The sequence below is a fragment of the Nicotiana tomentosiformis genome, chromosome 4 (genome assembly GCF_000390325.3).
Source record: "Nicotiana tomentosiformis chromosome 4, ASM39032v3, whole genome shotgun sequence".
NCBI lineage: Eukaryota > Viridiplantae > Streptophyta > Magnoliopsida > Solanales > Solanaceae > Nicotiana > Nicotiana tomentosiformis.
In genome coordinates this window covers 136,307,763-136,324,963 of record NC_090815.1, presented here as the reverse complement: position 1 = coordinate 136,324,963, position 17,201 = coordinate 136,307,763, and the positions used below count along the sequence as shown (strand labels likewise).

At 40.5% G+C, this 17,201-nt stretch overlaps 2 protein-coding genes across 2 annotated transcripts; both read right to left on the bottom strand.

Moving 5' to 3' along the window:
- Positions 1-68: 68 nt before the first annotated feature.
- Positions 69-4,300, bottom strand: LOC104115791 (U-box domain-containing protein 15). Its single transcript, XM_009626495.4, has 4 exons — positions 3,739-4,300; positions 3,016-3,132; positions 1,728-2,153; positions 69-1,321 (listed from the first exon to the last, which is right to left on the bottom strand). Exons 1-4 carry the CDS (start codon positions 4,084-4,086, stop codon positions 263-265), a joined length of 1,950 nt encoding a protein of 649 aa, XP_009624790.1. The 5' UTR covers positions 4,087-4,300; the 3' UTR covers positions 69-262.
- A 9,779-nt stretch (positions 4,301-14,079) lies between these two features.
- On the bottom strand, positions 14,080-14,508 carry LOC138910574 (uncharacterized). The gene has a single exon (XM_070201817.1). The coding sequence runs from the start codon at positions 14,506-14,508 to the stop codon at positions 14,080-14,082; it is 429 nt and encodes a 142-aa protein (XP_070057918.1).
- Positions 14,509-17,201: the final 2,693 nt, after the last annotated feature.

Sequence of the window (17,201 nt, the reverse complement as noted above, 5' to 3'; positions counted from 1 at the left end):
CGCAAAATTATACACATAAATAAAAATATTTTTTGTACATATGTAAAATATACAAGAAAATTTACAGGTTCAAAACCAGCTGTGGCATTTTCGGATATTTTCGAATCCTCTTGTCAAAATTCCTGGCTCAACCACTGTACAGTATACACAATCTCGACTGTTTGTCTCACAAGAAATAAAAAAGAGGAGAACAAAAAGATTGAAATTTTACAAGGATATACAATTCCAGCTAAGTCAGTAAGTACATTTTGACATTGCATTGTCAGTATGGAATCTGCTCAGTTTTAGTCATAAGCTGTAGTATTGATTTTGCTTTCCTTTGTCCACGGTCAGTTCCTTCTTTCCCTATCTCTACTAAATGCTCATACACTCCATACTGTAGAGCAGCAAGCATAAGATTTGAATTGTGTGTACTTAACTCAAGAAGCACAGCTGCTGAACATTCTTTGTTCTTTGGAGTACCATCTCTAATCAAATTTACAAGAGTTTCGATGAACGAAAGCTTTCCAATTTCCTGTCTACCTTCTGGATGTGTTGCGAGAACTAACAATATGGATAGAGTTTCATCAACCATGTCTAAGTGTTTTTCCTCTAGTAGTTGAACTAATGGAGCTACAATCCCAGCTTGGATCCCGATACTTTTGTTTGCGTGGTTAAAACATAGATTGAAAAGTGCAGTTATAGCATCCTTTTTTCCTCTGATTGTCCCATTTTTCAATAGATCAATCAATGGCAGGATACCATTTAACGAACCTATAGCTACTTTATTTTCATCAAGCATTGATAAACTAAACAATGCTGCTGCAGAGTTCTCTTTAGCACCAACGCTTCCATTCTGTAATACCTCGATTATTGCTGGAATGGCGTCTTCTTTGGATATAAGTTTCTTGTTTGATTCATCGATTGACAAGTTTAAAAGAGCGGTCACAGCATGCTCCTGGATTTTGGAATCCGGATAGGACAATAGTTGGACGATTGGTGGGATTCCTCCGCTGTTGGCAATGAAAGTTCTTTTCTCCGGATTTTCTTTTGATAGCATCCGAATCTTTGTCACAGCTTTTCTCTGCACTTCTAAATGACACGAGGATAAGTCTTCAATCAACGACAATAGTTTTTCATCACTTCCAGCAGAAGGACTTTCGGGGTTCGTAGGAGCCTGCTTTGTTGGAAGTTGAAAGTTGTTCTTTAAACACCATTCCTCGATTAAATTCTTTAAAGCAAAGTTTGGTGCCAATGACAAATGTGTCAAAGTTTCCCCTGTTTTCGGACATGTACGATGATTAGTATCCACCCAATGCTGTATGCTCTCTCTTTCATACGTCTGCAACAGATAACAAGTTGGAAAAGAGAAAAGTTACTAACTTAGCTGCTATACATATATAACTTGATGAATTGTCATGGATCAGTTCATTAGTTAAACATTCTTACACGATCGTAGAAGCCCTAACCTGGCTCTAATACCAATTGTTGCGGAAGATAGTGGATTAAGCAGCACACAATCACACATAAAGGAAATAGAGAAGAAAAATAACACAAGGGTTCAATGAGGTTCGGCTAAGCCTAATCCTCGGGGCAGAAGCAGAGAGAGCTTTCCATTATGAATGAGAAGAATAACACAATACAATACAAAGAATCTCCAACTACAACCCTATACATACCAAGTAGTTATAAACCTAAGAGAATGGCTGTTCCAATCCTACGAGGAATAACAGAGTGAAAAGTCTTACCTGTCCAGTTGAAACAATAACCGGGTCTGTCATAATCTGTAACGTTATCGGACAGAGGAATTCATTTGGGATTGCCAAAGAAGTGGATTTCTCGAGAGCTTTGGGAATAACAGGTTCGTCAAAAATACCAGTTTCTTCCATCCCTGCTAACCTTTTCAATTTGTTTAAAAGATCTATGATTTGTTGCGTGCTCTCAGCATTGTGTGCTCGTCTTTCTTTAATCACTTTTCTTATTGATATTGTTTCAGCCTTTAGGTCCTCAACAGTATGCAATTCCAGCTTGTTTGCAAGCCTTTCTATGCTGGCACTATCTGCATTTCTGTCATTCTCTGTGGATAATGATACCATTAGATCCATTGCAAGTTCCATATCTTGAGTATCGATTCGTTTCCTAGCTCTTTTGAATTGAACAAGCATCAACTCCACCTGAAAGTATTACATCATCAATATATTATTCACATCATAAGCTGCAGTACTATCATATCAGCAAAATAGGTACTAACTGTTCTAGTCAAGAATGTTAAGTAAAGCAAACATTTGGACATTACGAGCAGGTAACTTTCAACAAAAAGATAGCAAAAGTGAGCAATCTCAAAAAAAGAGTTCCTAAACAATTGACTCCATCATAAGATCTCATCGTGAATCTAACAGGGTACAACGCAAAATGCACCTTCAATTTATTAACCAGCTCGAGAATGCACCCGTCTTACTTTATTAAGATGAAGGACGAGATACTCTATATCCTGTATTGGTCATAGGATCACTCTATAAATAGGTCAATTCTTTGTGACCTCCTACCGTTCACGACAGAGGCGGACCCAGGATTTGAAAGTTGCAGGGGCACCACTATCAAATACAAATTTGAGCAAATGCTGGAACGGGAATCGAACCCAACAATGCACTAAAAGTCAAGTTATGCCCTCGCAAATCGGCCAATGTAATTTCCTAAGCTTTGAGTCTTAGGGTGTCAATCTGTTATTTAAAATATATACATATATGTTTTTCGAAATTACCGGGGGTAGGTGACCGCCTATCCTAAGGGTAGGCCAGCCTCTGGTTTACTATATAGACTTTGGTCTAACTATATGCCTATTCAGCTATGCTTCCCTCCTCTCATATATGAATAAATAAACAACGTTTAACAACATTATATCAACAATTATGCCTCAGTCTCAAACTAGTTGGTTATGTGATCCTCAATTACCACTATGCTCTATTTAGCCTCTTTCATCTAGTTCTTTAGAAGTTAATACTGTGATGCAAAAACTTGATCCTCAAAGGATCTGACCTGTTCCTTCTCTTCATCTGAAATTCCAAGTTCTTCATAAGGCATACCATCCAAAGCATGACTTAATTTTTCATACACAGAATGAAATCTCCGCATTACAGCCTCGCTTTCCAAAGCCTGCATAACAGTGTACAAAACGATAAATAAATCCCCGCAATATATATTCGAGACACATAATATAATTAAGAGTGGTTTTTCTAATAGCTTAAACTTTTAAATGAGGTGGACACACATATTAGCATGGTACCAGAGCATGCTATAGGTCCCTAGGTTCAAATCTCCTCGACACCCAAAACATTTTCACGTGTTTGGTCAATGAAAAAGAATTAGGCCCACACGTGAAGGGACGTCTTCAAACATAATATAATTATTCAGTAAAAGTTAAAGGTCTCTCTAACAGATTAACCTTTTGAATGAGGTGGTTACGAAAATTGACATATATCACCTTCTAACAAAAAAGGGCACACGGTGCACTAAGCTCCCGCTATGCGCGGGGTCGGGGGAAGGGACGGACCCCAATGGTCTATTATACGAAGTCTTACCTACATTTCTGCAAGAGGCTGTTACCACAGCTCGACCAGTCATATGAACAGAAAGTCACATGACAACAAATTTACCAGTTACGCCAAGGCTCCCCTCCACATATATCACCTTCTACCAAAAGCAAAACATGATGATAATATGAATAAGAATAGAATTAGTAAAATAAACAATTTTGCTAACCAGGTAAAGTTTGCTACCGCCATGACAAGATTTTAACAATTTTTTGGCAGAATGGAAAGCCTTCTTCATCTTTACCAAACATTCGATACCCGATTCAGGAATTTGCTCTTCAAAATCTCTAATTTCTTCCAAAATAGGTAATAAAAGCTTCATCCTTCGAACAAGATTACGACTTTCCTTTCTTTGTGTCCTCCTATATTCAGCATAAGAACTTACGGTTTGAATTATACCCATTAATTCGTAAACCAATTCTCTTTTATCTTGTGGGCTAGTTTGACAACTTGATCCATTTTCTTCCTCCATTGTAAAACCTTGATTTTCAATATCCATTTCCGCAGCAGTCACCATTTGAAACAAAATTAAACCTCCAAAAAACAAGCCCCAGAATCCAGATCAAAAGCTATGATTTTGGCTTCAATAAAGGTTGTTTTTTAGGAGGATATAATTAGGGAGAGAAAAACAAAACCCTTAATCAATTTCGATGAATTTTTCAGGCTTTCATTTTCTCTTTTTCGGTCAATGTTCTGTCTCTGGAAATTTTACCCGGGTTACATGCGGGTATGGATTAGAGGAGAAGAAAATAGGAAAAACGTTTTTTGCGGCTTTGGAAATGCCAAGATTTTGAAATTCCGTTATCTTAGCGATTACCCATTATCGCGCTTTAATTCCACGTACAATTAATACATTGTGTATTTTTGTTTTGTACTTCTCATAAGGGAAAGTATATATAATACAAATATTGAAGAAAGAAGAGAGAAAGGTTCCAACTCATATCGTGCAATTTATTGGAGTATATATTAATCCATCTATTATCCCAAGGTCTAATTTCATGATTCATTACTATTTTTAGTTATATAACGAGTCTCACATATCCAAAAGATCGACACGTCAATATTTTCAACTCAACTTGACATATATTATTTCAAGAGACTTCATGCAATTACAAAATAAAAAATTTAGTCAAATTATGAGTTAATACATTAAAGGAGTCTATTACTTAAATGGTTCTATGCATATAGCACTCAGAAGGTCATTCAACCAAACTTCTCAAACTTTTGATTGTCAAACACCTATTTATCCTCTAAATTATCAACTATCTCTTTCTTTTTCTTTTTTATTTTTTTAATATTGTAATTTTCTCTTTTTAATCTACATTATGAACATACCTAGAACAAATAAATTTAATTTTTAAAATAAAAAATAAAAAATAGTTTTTCAGCATACATAATATCGGGATATAATATAATTGAGCATAATTTTTAATAATATATAATATATATTATAAAAATATTTTTATTTTAAATAATTACTTTTAATATTATGTGCATATAATAAATATTTTAAAACTTTTATTTTCTTTCATTCTCAATTGTGTACATAAATTTTGAGTTTTCATTATTAATATCAAAAATATTATTACTAACAAATTATTCTAATAAAGTTTTTTACTATGCTCAATATTTTATTATTCCAATATTATATATGCTTAAATATTATTTTTATTTTTTTAATTTATAAATAAAAATTATTTATTCTATAGGTAAGTCCATAATATAAATTAAAAATAGAAAAAAATTATAATATTAAAAAGTTTTAAAATAAAATAAAAAAGAAGACAAAAGTTGATAATTTAGAGCGTAAAATAGGTATATGGCAATCAATTTTTTTTAAAATTTAGTTGAGTAACATTTTGAGTGCTATAAGTATAGTTAAGTGACTTTGCTTTTACAAACGAAAGAAAGTTGATTTTAGAAAAGTAATTTCGAATAGTTGAATGACCATTTGAGTAATGGACCCCTTGTCATAGGTATATATATATACTGTATTTACATGCATGTTCGGTTTCTTTCAATGAATGGCTTTGTACATTTTATTTACATGTTGACGAAGATTTTGAAATGATTTTTAGTTATATTTGTGAAAACGTAAATTCATGTTTTTTCGTGATGTGTTTGTTTACCCTAAAAATGGATAACAATTAAATTTATAAAATCATATGTGAATTAATTCAATACAAGTGATTTATGACGTTAGATTAAGCAAAATAAAAGACGTAATAAATGGCCAAATCAGTGATAAGAGTGAAACCGAGCTCGATTAATGGCTTAACGGGGAACCTGCCTTCGGTTCTGAGCTTGCACTTATGAAGAACTTATTAACAAAAATAAGAACTTTGAATAACTTTTAGAAACAGGAAGAACATAAGTATATTGCCTTGGAATGCGTGTTATAATATTTCCTAAGAAAGGTAGAAATCTTCATTTTTGTTAATCACTGATTTTCTGTCGATACGGGGCGAGATTCACGCCGTGATATCCAATAGGGCACGGACATCACAGCCCTTTGTTAGTCATGTGCGGTTGTTTGGTAATGCTCTCCGAAGTCGTGGGACTCGAACCGGACCCGGAGGACGTGGTCCCGATGCCCCCGAGGGCGGTTGTTTTGCTCGAGCCCCGATACAAGGGACTCTTCGCTCTGATTCCGACTCCTTACGGTCACGTCCCTGCTCCGTTTGCCTCACCGAAAAACCGGGTAGCTCCGTGAGCTCAGTTTTACCCGTATACAGATAGTTCCCTCGTTTCTCAAAGAGTAGGCTTGCCGAAATGATGGGAAACGATAGATGTTCTCCGGTTCCTTCCTTCGTACGTTACATCGAGGGAGTCGAAACGTCCCATCAGTCGCATCGTTCTGAGTTCGGACACATGTCACTCATCGGCTGGTTGCCACTGAATGCGAAGCGTCGACTGTTTCCCTATAAAAGCTTCCTCCCTTTGTTCTTTTTTTACTTTTCGACTAAGTCATCAAACCTTCTTCAAACCTTCTTCAAACATTCATATCTTCATCCCTGTTCTTTAATTTTCAAAGTGATTTCCAGATTTTTACCCATCTTTAAATCTTCATACTCTGTTCTTCATCTTCAAAACCCGTTTCTACAAAACTTTGCATTCTTTCCTCAAATTTTCAAAACCTCCCCTAGATAACAATGGCCAAAACATCGAAATCTGTTCCTCAATAAGTTGCCTCTTTATCTTCTCAACCGGCCACTGGTACTGAGGCGGTTGCCTCTGAAGTAGTCGCCCTCGAAACAGCTTCCCCCGATGTGGCTGCTAACGAACCGGCTCCCGAGCCTCCCTTGTAAGCGTTCATTCCCGGGGGCTGCTCAATTGCTGACAACTTTTAAGTCGAGAAGCCCTCACGCAAACAGGACTGGGGTGAAGGAGTCTCGAGGTACATATGCTCCGTGACTGAAGACTTTCTTTCCAAAGTTCGAAAAGACTGCAATTGGGAGGGAAGAACGTGGTAGTCCCCGGGCCCGAGGATGCCGTTACTACCTACGTGGAGGGATAGTTAAGTGTTTATACTTACCCCTTCACATTGGGCCCGGTGGACCCGATCGTTCTGGACTTTTGCAAGAGGTACGAGGTGTGCCTCGGGCAAAATCCATCCATCGCATTGGTGGATCGTGATCCTCCTCCGCTACTTTGTGAACAAGACCGAGTCTAGTCGGTTCATGATCGACCACCTACTTCGATTAAACAATCCCTGAATGTTCCGAAGGGGACTGATCAGGCTTACTCACTGGGCCAGCAAGGCCCCCTTTTCGAGTATCAACAAAGACCGAGACCGGGGCTGGAAGGGACGCTTCGTTCGAGTGAAAACAGAGGATTTGATCCCCTCGAATACATGCCATTCCTTGAGAAGTGGAATGCATCTCGTAAGTGCAATCTCTCTTTAACGTCAAAATTCTTTTTCTTCAATTTCTTTCTTCTCATTCATGCTTTTGTTTATGCAGCTGTTGATACCTGGTGACCGAGGAGGACCGGGCAAAAATGAATGAGGTGAATGTGCCATGCCTTTTCAATGAGGCGCAGCAGACGCTAAACCGGGTAAGGCATGTTACTTTCCATCGATCTACTGTTATCTGTGTTTGATGTTTTTCATGTTTTTTGCCTTTTTGCAGGCCTCGGTACTTCATCATGAGAGTTTCCTTCTGTACCGAGTTGAGGTCAATCATCTTGAGCTCGAGATCAAGGAGCTTGCCCAAAAAGGGACATGTACAAACTTCTCAGCAAGCAATAATAAGGGGACGCTAATAACCTTCAGGCCGAGCTAGATGCAGCTCAGAAATAAGCATCTGCCTTAAGGCAGGAGCACGCGGACTTGGTAGAAAAGGTAAAGGTTTTTGAAATTAGAAACAATGGTCCGATCATAGTGGCTAACAACAATACCTCGCAGGTCCATCAGAAGATCGACCAGATCGACCAACTCCGAAAGGAAATGGACGAGATCCAAGTAATGGTCGATGGGTGGAAAAACAAGATTGACCTGCTGGCCTCGGAGAAGGAGACCTCCCAGGCCAGACTGTCTTTGGTGGAAGTTCGGCTTCGGGTGGCGAAGGAGAAGGCTGATACACGGGCTCAGCAAAATGAGGATCTACGAACACAACTTGGCTCAGTCATCGTTGAACGGGATGCCCTTGGTAAGGATCTTAAAATATTGAGGTCCAAGTTGGAGATAACCTCAGCCAATACTGACGAGATGGTGACCCAATACAAGGCCGAAGTCGAAGCAGTTGAAGCCCACCTGAAGACCACTGCTGAATACATGAGACGGCTATGCCGAAGGGAGACCCTCGAAGAAATCCATGCCCGAGGCTTTGACCTATCTGCCGAGATCGAGGAGGCAAAAAGATTGAGGTCGAGGCAAAGAGGCTAGTTTAACCCCAAGGTGAAGAGGGCTCCGAGTGCTCCGAAGAATCCAAAGGCCCCGATGGTTCTGGTGACGAGTCGGGCTTCGGCAAAGATTAAGCGTAAATGCCTTAGGATTATTTTTTTAGTTTTTGCATTTTGTACATATTTTTTGTTGAGGCTGTTTTTGTTGGGCCTTTATAAAGATATTTCGGAATATATAAAATTGTCCCCTTTTGGCAATTTTCAAGTCTCTATTATCTTAGCATCTTTTTATAATTGCAAATATTTCTAATGTCGTAGCACATAATCGAACGTAGTAATAAGTCATTTTTCGAAGGTCCGAACAAAATATGTCCTCGATGTAATTTTCGCTCGAAATTCGTGAAAACTCAAAGTGACTGAAAGTTTCCCCAAGATGCTTGCTTAGATGTTCTTAGACTATGCTTTTGCCGAGGGTAACCTATGAATAAGTTTAGAATTTTGTTGAAGGCCTTATGTTTTGATTACGGGCTTCGGTCGTCTCCGAACCGTTTTTAGGGTAGCCGTAGCCTTTTAGGTTTAGGCACTGCCTAATAGGTTTTGTGTATCCGGATTTCGATAATCCGAGCCACCCAAACTTATTTCGGATGACAGTCCCCGAGTGGGGATAGCCCTTTGGGCTCGGATAGGGGTGGCCCTTGGGCTCGATAGTCCCCGGGTAGGAAGAGGCTCGGCGCTTTTTAAGAAGCAAAAGTATGTAATAGCAAGGTAGAAACTTCCTTTCATTTCCGTGTGTAACATACAAGATTGAAAGTGTGTAAAAGCTTGTATTATGGCTAAGGTGGCCTACGCAAGCACAAATCACTTGACTATTTGGCCCTTACAATAAATCCTAACCACCGAGCCTAGACTATTTGAGCACAAAGTTTCCTTCCTTCCCTGCTAAGAAGCTCGACCCAAGGGTGATGGCCCCCAGTATTTGAGGTCGATCTTGAGAGGGCTCATATACTATTGATGAGACCATTGAGTCCGATTTAAAACCGGTTTTCTATTCTAAGTTAGCACGATTTACTGTTGCCTCCTTAAAAACCTTGTCGGAAAACCCATTTGGGATAAAACCGGTTCAAGGGAAAAAGAGTGCAACGCGTGCTTTCAGACCTAATAGTCATATTCTTTTTTGGTTGTTGCCTGCAAGTGTTAGTCTGATTCGTAATATTAAATAAAAAAAAGGTGAATGAGCCCGTACCTTAGTAGTAGTACCGCTTTAAGTGTGTCACGTTCCAGTTGTTTGGTAGCTATGCACCGTTTCCTGCTTCGAGTTTGTACGAACCCTTACTGGTAATCCCGATGAATCGATATGGTCCTTCCTAATTCAGTCTCAACTTCCCTTCGTTCGGGTTCAGGGTGTGCAGTGTTATTTTTCTTAGAACCAAGTCCCCAATATTGAAGTGTCGGAGGTTGTCTCTTTGATTGTAATATCTTTCTATTTGCTGTTTCTGGGTGGCTAACCAGACTAGGGTGGTCTCGTGCCTCTCGTCCAATAGTTCCAGGCTCGTGCTCATGGCCTTACTATTTGACTCTTCGGTCGCATATCGGAACCTAAGGCTCAGTTCTCCCACTTCGACCATTATTAGTGCTTCAGCACCGTAGACCAACGAAAATAGAGTGGCCCGAGTACAAATTTTGAGGTCATACGGTATGCCCACAAAACTTCGGGCAGAATTTTCTTCCATTTCCCTTTGGCATCGGTCAATCTTTTCTTCAGGTTTTGAAGTATGGTCTTGTTTGTAGACTCTGCCTATCCGTTCCCACTAGGGTGATAGGATGTTGACAAGATATTTTTGATCTTATGGTCCTAAAAAAATTTGCTTACCTTGCTGCCGATGAACTGCTTCCCGTTATCACACACTATCTTGGCCGGTATTTTGAACCGAAAAATTATGTGGTCCCAAATGAAGTCGATGACTTCTTTTTACCGGACCTTCTCGAACGTTTGAGCTTCGATCCACGTATAAAAATAGTCAGTCATAAATAGTATAAATTGAGCCTTACCGGGTGCCCACGGCAGGGGACCGACAATATCTATTTCCCACTTCATGAACGGCCAAGGTGACAAGACCGAATGTAGCGGCTCTCCGGGTTGATGGATCATCGGTGCATGCCTCTAGAAGCCGTCGCATCTCCGTACAAAGTCCTTCGCATCTTTCTCCATGTCTATCCAGTAATAGCCGGTCCTGATTATCTTATGAACCAAAGATTCTGCCCCTGAATGGTTTCCGCATGTGCCTTTGTGAACTTCCCTCAAAACATATTCGGTGTCTCCCGACCCCAAGCATATGGCGAGTGGGACATCGAACGTTCTTCTGAATAGAGTACCTTCGGATAGGCTAAACGTGTCCGACTTCGTGCGTAGAGCTCTAAATTCTTTAGGATCCGAGGGCAGCTTCCCAGTCTTCAGGTAGTCTATATACTTGTTTCTCCAGTCCCAAGTTAAAATTGTTGAGTTTATTTCGGCATGGCCTTCTTCCACTATCGATTTCATGAGTTGTACGACCGTTCCTGAGCTGAATTCATCGTCATCATTCGATGACCCCAAGTTAGCTAGGGCATCGGCTTCGCTATTTTGATCCCGGGGTACGTGTTGTAGGGTCCATTCCTTGAATCGATGCAGTGTTACCTGTAATTTGTCCAAGTACCTTCACAATTGACTTGATTTACCACAAGGAGGGAATGACACTTAGCTTCAACCACTTCGGCCCCAGGCTTTTAGCCAATTCGAGACGTGCAATCATGGCCTCATACTCGGCCTTATTGTTAGTCAATTTCACAGTTCTAATAGATTGCCTAACTAAGTTACCCGTAGGCGGCTTCAACACGATACCGAGTCCGGAACCCTTTGCATTCGAGGCACCGTCTGTGAAGAGGGTCCAAATTCCCGAGGAAAAATTCCTTTTCGACTTCGAGTATTAAAGCCGGTGTGAAGTCGGTCGTGAAGTCTGCCAAAATTTGAGATTTGATGGCGGTTCGGGATCGATATTCAATATCGTACCCGCTAATTTCTATGACCTATTTGGACAATCAACCCGAGGCTTGGGTTTGTGCATTATGTTCCTTAGTGGGCAAGAAGTTATGACGCATATGGGGTGGCATTGAAAATATGGCTTTAACTTTCTGGAGGCGCTCAGCAAAGCGAGCGCCAATTTTTCTAGGTGAAGGTACCTTGTTTTGACCTCGCCTAGAGTTCTACTAACATAATAGATAGGAAATTGCGTACCTTTCTCTTTTCGGACCAAGACTCCACTTACCGTTATCTCGAATTCCGCTAAGTACAGGAACAACTGCTCGTCTGCCTTCGGAGTATGGAGTAGGGGCAGACTCGAAAGGTATCGTTTGAGTTCTTCCAAAGCTTGCTGGCACTCCAGGGGCCACGAAAAGTTATTCTTCTTCTTCAATAATGAGAATAACAAATGGCTCTTATCGGAGGACCTCGATATGAACCGGACCAGGGCGGCTATGTGCCCGGTTAGCCTCTAAACGGCCTTGACATTGTCCACCATAGTGATATCTTCTATATCTTTGATTTTGTCAGGATTGATCTCGATCCCTCGGTTGGACACCATGAATCCAAGGAACTTTCCAAATCCGACCCCGAATGCGCATTTCTCCGGGTTCAGCTTCATATTGTATTTCTTCAGTATGTTGAAGGTTTCTTGCAAATGTTTCAAATGGTCCTCTGCTCGTAGTGACTTAACTAGAATATCGTCAATGTAAACTTCCATTGATTTTCCTATTTGTTCTTCGAACATCTGGTTAACTCGGCGTTGATAAGTGGCACCAGTGTTTTTTAGTCCGAACGACATTACGTTATAATAGTAGGTGCCAAATTTAGTGATAAAAGAAATTTTTTCTTGATCGCCCCAGTCCATCCGGATTTGGTTGTACCTAGAATAGGCACCGAGAAAGCTGAGTATCTCATGCCCGCCCATAACATCGATCCTGCGATCGATGTTAGGCAAAGGAAAAGAATCCTTGGGGCACGCTTTGTTCAAGTCTTTGTAATCTACGCATATTCTTAATTTATTTACCTTTTAGGTACTACTACTACGTTAGCCAACCAATCCGGATACTTAACTTCCCGAATGGAACATATTCTAAGGAGTTTGGATACCTCGTCTTTGATGAATGCATGCTTGACTTCGGACAGAGGCCTCATCTTTTGTTTAACCGGGTGGAACTTAGGATCCAAGCTTAGCTTGTAAGTGGTTATTTCTGACGGGATCCCTGCCATGTCTAGATGGGACAAAACAAAACAATCTACGTTAGCTATAAGGAAATTAATGGTGTCGGAATCGTCAAGGGTGATGAACGACCTAGGAACTCTGTAATCATCATCCTCGCTCGCTTCTTGCTTCTCCGATTCGGCCGGGTCCAGTGTCGATGATTGCTATTTAGTTTCTTCCTTCTAACCGGTTCCGGGTTCTTTGATGTCGAGAGTGCGGACATGGATCACCTCGTCAACCGCGTACATTTCTTTTGTGGCCGGTTGCTTTCCGTAAACCGTCTTGATCCCTCCCGGTGTGGGGAACTTCAATGCCTGGTGTAGTGTCGAGGGTATCGCCCTCATGTTGTGAATCCATGGCCTTTCTAATAGAGCATTATATCTCATATCCTCTTCAATCACATAGAACTTCGTTTCCTGAATGGTCCCGGCGGTGTTCACCGGCATGGTTATCTCCCCTTTAGTAGATTTGCATGCCATGTTGAATCCGTTTAAAACCTGGACTGCAGGCACCATTTGGTCTTGTAGACCCAGCTGCTCTACGACCCTCGATCTGATGATATTGGTCGAGCTACCTGGATCAATTAATACCCGCTTAACTCGATACTAATTTATGAGTACAAATATTACCAGTGCATCGTTATGCGGTTGCACGATGCCTTCAACGTCCTCATCGCTGAAAGAGATGGTCCCCTCCGCCATGCAGTCTTAGGTTCATTTTCCCCTTGTAATAGATACCTTAGTGTGCTTTAGCATTGGCCCATGGGGGACGTCGACTCCACCAATGATAATGTTGATGACGTGCTGAGGTTCCTCTTGCTCGGTCTGTTTGTTGGAGTCCCTATTCTTGAAGTGATTTTTGGCTCGATCGCTCAGAAATTCCCGGAGGTGCCCGTTATTGAATAACCGGGCCACTTCTTCTCTTACTTGTCGGCAGTCTTCGGTCCTGTGGCCGTGAGTGTCATGATACTTGCACATCATGTTGGGGTCTCTTTGGGCAGGATCAGACTGCAATGGCTAAGGCCACCTGGTATTTTTGATGCGCCCGGTGGAAGATACGATGCCTGCAGCATCGACACTGAACTTGTATTCCGATAATCTTGGTGCCTCCCTGGCCCCGACCGGCGTGTCGAAACCGTTTTTACTCATGAGTCCTCGGCTATTATGGCCTCGATCGCTCCTTTTTTTGTTCCTCGTAGGGTTACGTCCAGATCTATTACCCCTTTGATCTCCGCTATACGGTTGATACCGATATATGTTCGGTCTTGGTTCATGATCGACGACTCTTTTAGAGCTGTCATTAGTTCCGATGGGATACACGGACCCGGAAGGGGCTTCGAGCTGATCATCCTCGACTCTGATTTTTGATTGGTACCTGTTATAGACGTTAGCTCAGGTTACCGCCGGGTACTTTATCAAATTCTGTTTCAGCTGTTGTGAAGCCAAGGAGCTTTGGGGGTAGAGTCCTTGAGTGAACGCCTGAACGTCCCAATTGTCCGCAACCGGAGACAGGTCCATTCGTTCCATTTGAACCCTCGACACGAACTCCCTCAGCATTTCGTTATCTCTTTGTTTCACTTTAAAGAGGTCCGATTTTCTAGTCTCGACCTTGATGGCCTCGGCATGAGATTTTACGAAGGCATCTGCAAGCATAGCAAACGCATCAATGGAATTAGGGGGTAGGTTGTGATACCATATCATTGCTCTTTTTGATAGGGTTTCTCCGAACGTTTTCAACAGAACCGACTCGATTTCGTCATCTTCTAAGTCATTTACCTTGATGGCACACGTGTAGGAGGTCACATGTTCATTTGGATCCATGGTTCCATTATACTTTGGAATTTCGGGCATATGGAACTTCTTCGGGATCGGTTTTGATGCTGCGCTCGGAGGGAAAGGCTTTTGGACAAATTTCTTGGAATCTAGGCCCTTATATATCGGGGGTGCTCATGGGATTTGATCAACCCTGGAGTTATAGGTCTCCACTTTTTTATTGTTTGCTTCGATCTTCTTTTCCCTCGATTCCACCCGCTTTGTCAGTTACTCAAGCATCTTTATTATTCTGTGGTTGGTCTTGGGTTCAACTTTACCCGGCCTTTCTATGGTTGGTTCATTTCTTCGGGTATTTTCCCGTGATGGTTCTGGCTCAACCCTGCTGGGGGCGTGGCTTTAGTTCTGTAGCTGGGCTATCGCCGCCTGTTGAGCTTATAACATTTCGAAGATCACCCGCAAATTGATCTCATCGCCTTCACCGTCGTGCTTACCTCGGGCTCCTCCGCGAACGCTATTCTCGGGGTCGGTAGGTAAGTTTGCGTCGATGGCCACATGCGAGTTGGCATCGACTGGGTCCGCGATTGGAACTCTGTTAGGGTCAACAAGGGGCACCTCGTTGCTAGGCATTATATTATTGTTCTTGCCATGGTGGTCAGACTCAGCATCAACGTTCAAATGGGCAGATTAAGAGTTTGACATTCTTAAATTGACCTGAAATTAAAATCTCAAAGAACAAGCGTAAAATAGAGTGCGTTATGAAAATTTGTATCAAGTTATCACTATTATCCCATGGTAGGCGCCAAACTGTTTACCCTAAACAACGAATAACAATTGAATTTATACGCGGTTTTAAGAATATGTAGATTAATTCAATACAAGTGATTTATGACGTTAGATTAAGCAAAATAAAAGACGTAATAAATGGCCAAACTAGTGATAAGAGTGAACCCGAGCTTGGTTAATGGCTTAACGGGGAATCTGCCTTCGGTTCCGAGCTTGCACTTATGAAAAACTTATTAACAAAAACAAGAACTTTGAATAACTTTTAGAAACAAGAAGAACAAAAGTATATTGCCTTGGAATGCATGTTACAATGTCTCCAATGAATAATAAGCTTCCCCTTTATATAGTAGGGGAATTTTACCCTAAGTACAATCCTAAGAAAGGTAGAAATCTTCATTTTTGCTAATCACTGATTTTCTACCGATACAGGCCGAGATTCACGCCGTGATATCCGATTGGGCACGGACATCACGACCCTTTATTAGTCGTGTGCGGTTATTTGATAATGCTCTCCGAAGTCGTGAGACTCGAACCGGACCCGGAGGACGTGGTCCTAATGTCCCCGAGGGCGGGTGTTTTGCTCGAGCCTTGATACGAGGGACTCCTCGCTATGATTCCGACTCCTTACGGTCACATCCCTGCTCCGTTTACCTCACCAAAAAATCGGATAGCTCAGTGGGCTCGGTTTTACTCGTATACAGTGTTGACGATTTTCTTTCATTATATCAAAGTAATTAAGAATCGATAGAGAATACGAAGCATCGTCTATCACTAGTATGACACGAGAAAGGAACGATCCGACTCGTCAACAGGAGCCCTAACTGGGGATTAATTTATAAAAATATATTTATAATATCATTGCTTTAAATATCACAATTTATTTAATATGAATTATTAATTAGATCTATGTCATTAACTCATAGATTAGTATACAGCCTTGGTTCAAACTTCAAAACATGTTTATTCAACGATAATTTGGAGTTTTTATCCAAATCCGATGTCGCTTTAGGTTAGGGAGCTGGACGATAATAGCTCCTTCTCATTCCAAAGTGCACTGCCATCCTTTGACCACCCCCTTTCCACCTCTAAGTAGTGGTGTTGGTGTGTTTCGTTGCAATCATTTTGGTCAATCCCTTTCCTGAATCTTTGGTAAAGGGATTATAGGAGATGGCCCTTATAGCATAATAAACCAGCCCCTCATTTGACAGAGTAAGTGGGCGTTTGGACATAAGAATTGTAAAATTTCAAAAAAAAATAAAAATAAAATTTAATTGAATATGATATTTGATAATTAGAGTGTGTTATGGTTATAGAGAATAACTCGGTCCCTTGCTTCCATTAGTGAGGCGCATGGATCTCATCTCTTTTTCTTTAGCTAGAATTATTCCTTTTGCATATGTAGTAGATAAAAAAAGAAACTAATGAAGTGTTTGATAACTCACACTCACAACTTGCTTACACGGCGCGTTCAGCTATTTAACTCCATTAACATTTTATTGAAGAATTAGAGTGCAAGCTAATTATTTTGGGGGGCAAAATTGCAGGGTATCAAGTCAAAGACATACACTAAAATCAAGCAAATTAAATCACGCTAAACTAGATTTAAATGGATGTCACGTAATTGTACTGATATAAAATCATTATAATGCAAGATGAAAAAAATATATATTTAGCATTGGAAGTTCTTGATCATAGAGATGAAAATCCAGCAAACCAAGAGATCAGAAATGAACTACTGATTTTGTCAAGAGAACATACACTATTAATAGCTAAAGAGATAGACAATTATGATGGGAAAAAAAACTAAAACAATTATATTTTCTATTGTGATATCTTCAAACATTTTAGGTCATTTTCCATTATAAATTTTGTCATTCGTAGCATTATCATAATTCATTGAATCTATTATGTGACAAAAGCAGTTATTCTCATTAATCCACCTGTTTATTTTTGAACTA

Coding starts and splice junctions, on each gene's coding strand:
- LOC104115791 (XM_009626495.4), bottom strand. CDS start 4,086: ATGGTGACTGCTGCGGAAATGGATATTGAAAATCAAGGTTTTACAATG. Junction 3,133..3,738: donor GCGGTAGCAAACTTTACCTG/GTTAGCAAAATT, acceptor ACTGTTATGCAG/GCTTTGGAAAGCGAGGCTGT. Junction 1,322..1,727: donor TTATTGTTTCAACTGGACAG/GTAAGACTTTTC, acceptor TATCTGTTGCAG/ACGTATGAAAGAGAGAGCAT.
- LOC138910574 (XM_070201817.1), bottom strand. CDS start 14,508: ATGGATCCAAATGAACATGTGACCTCCTACACGTGTGCCATCAAGGTA.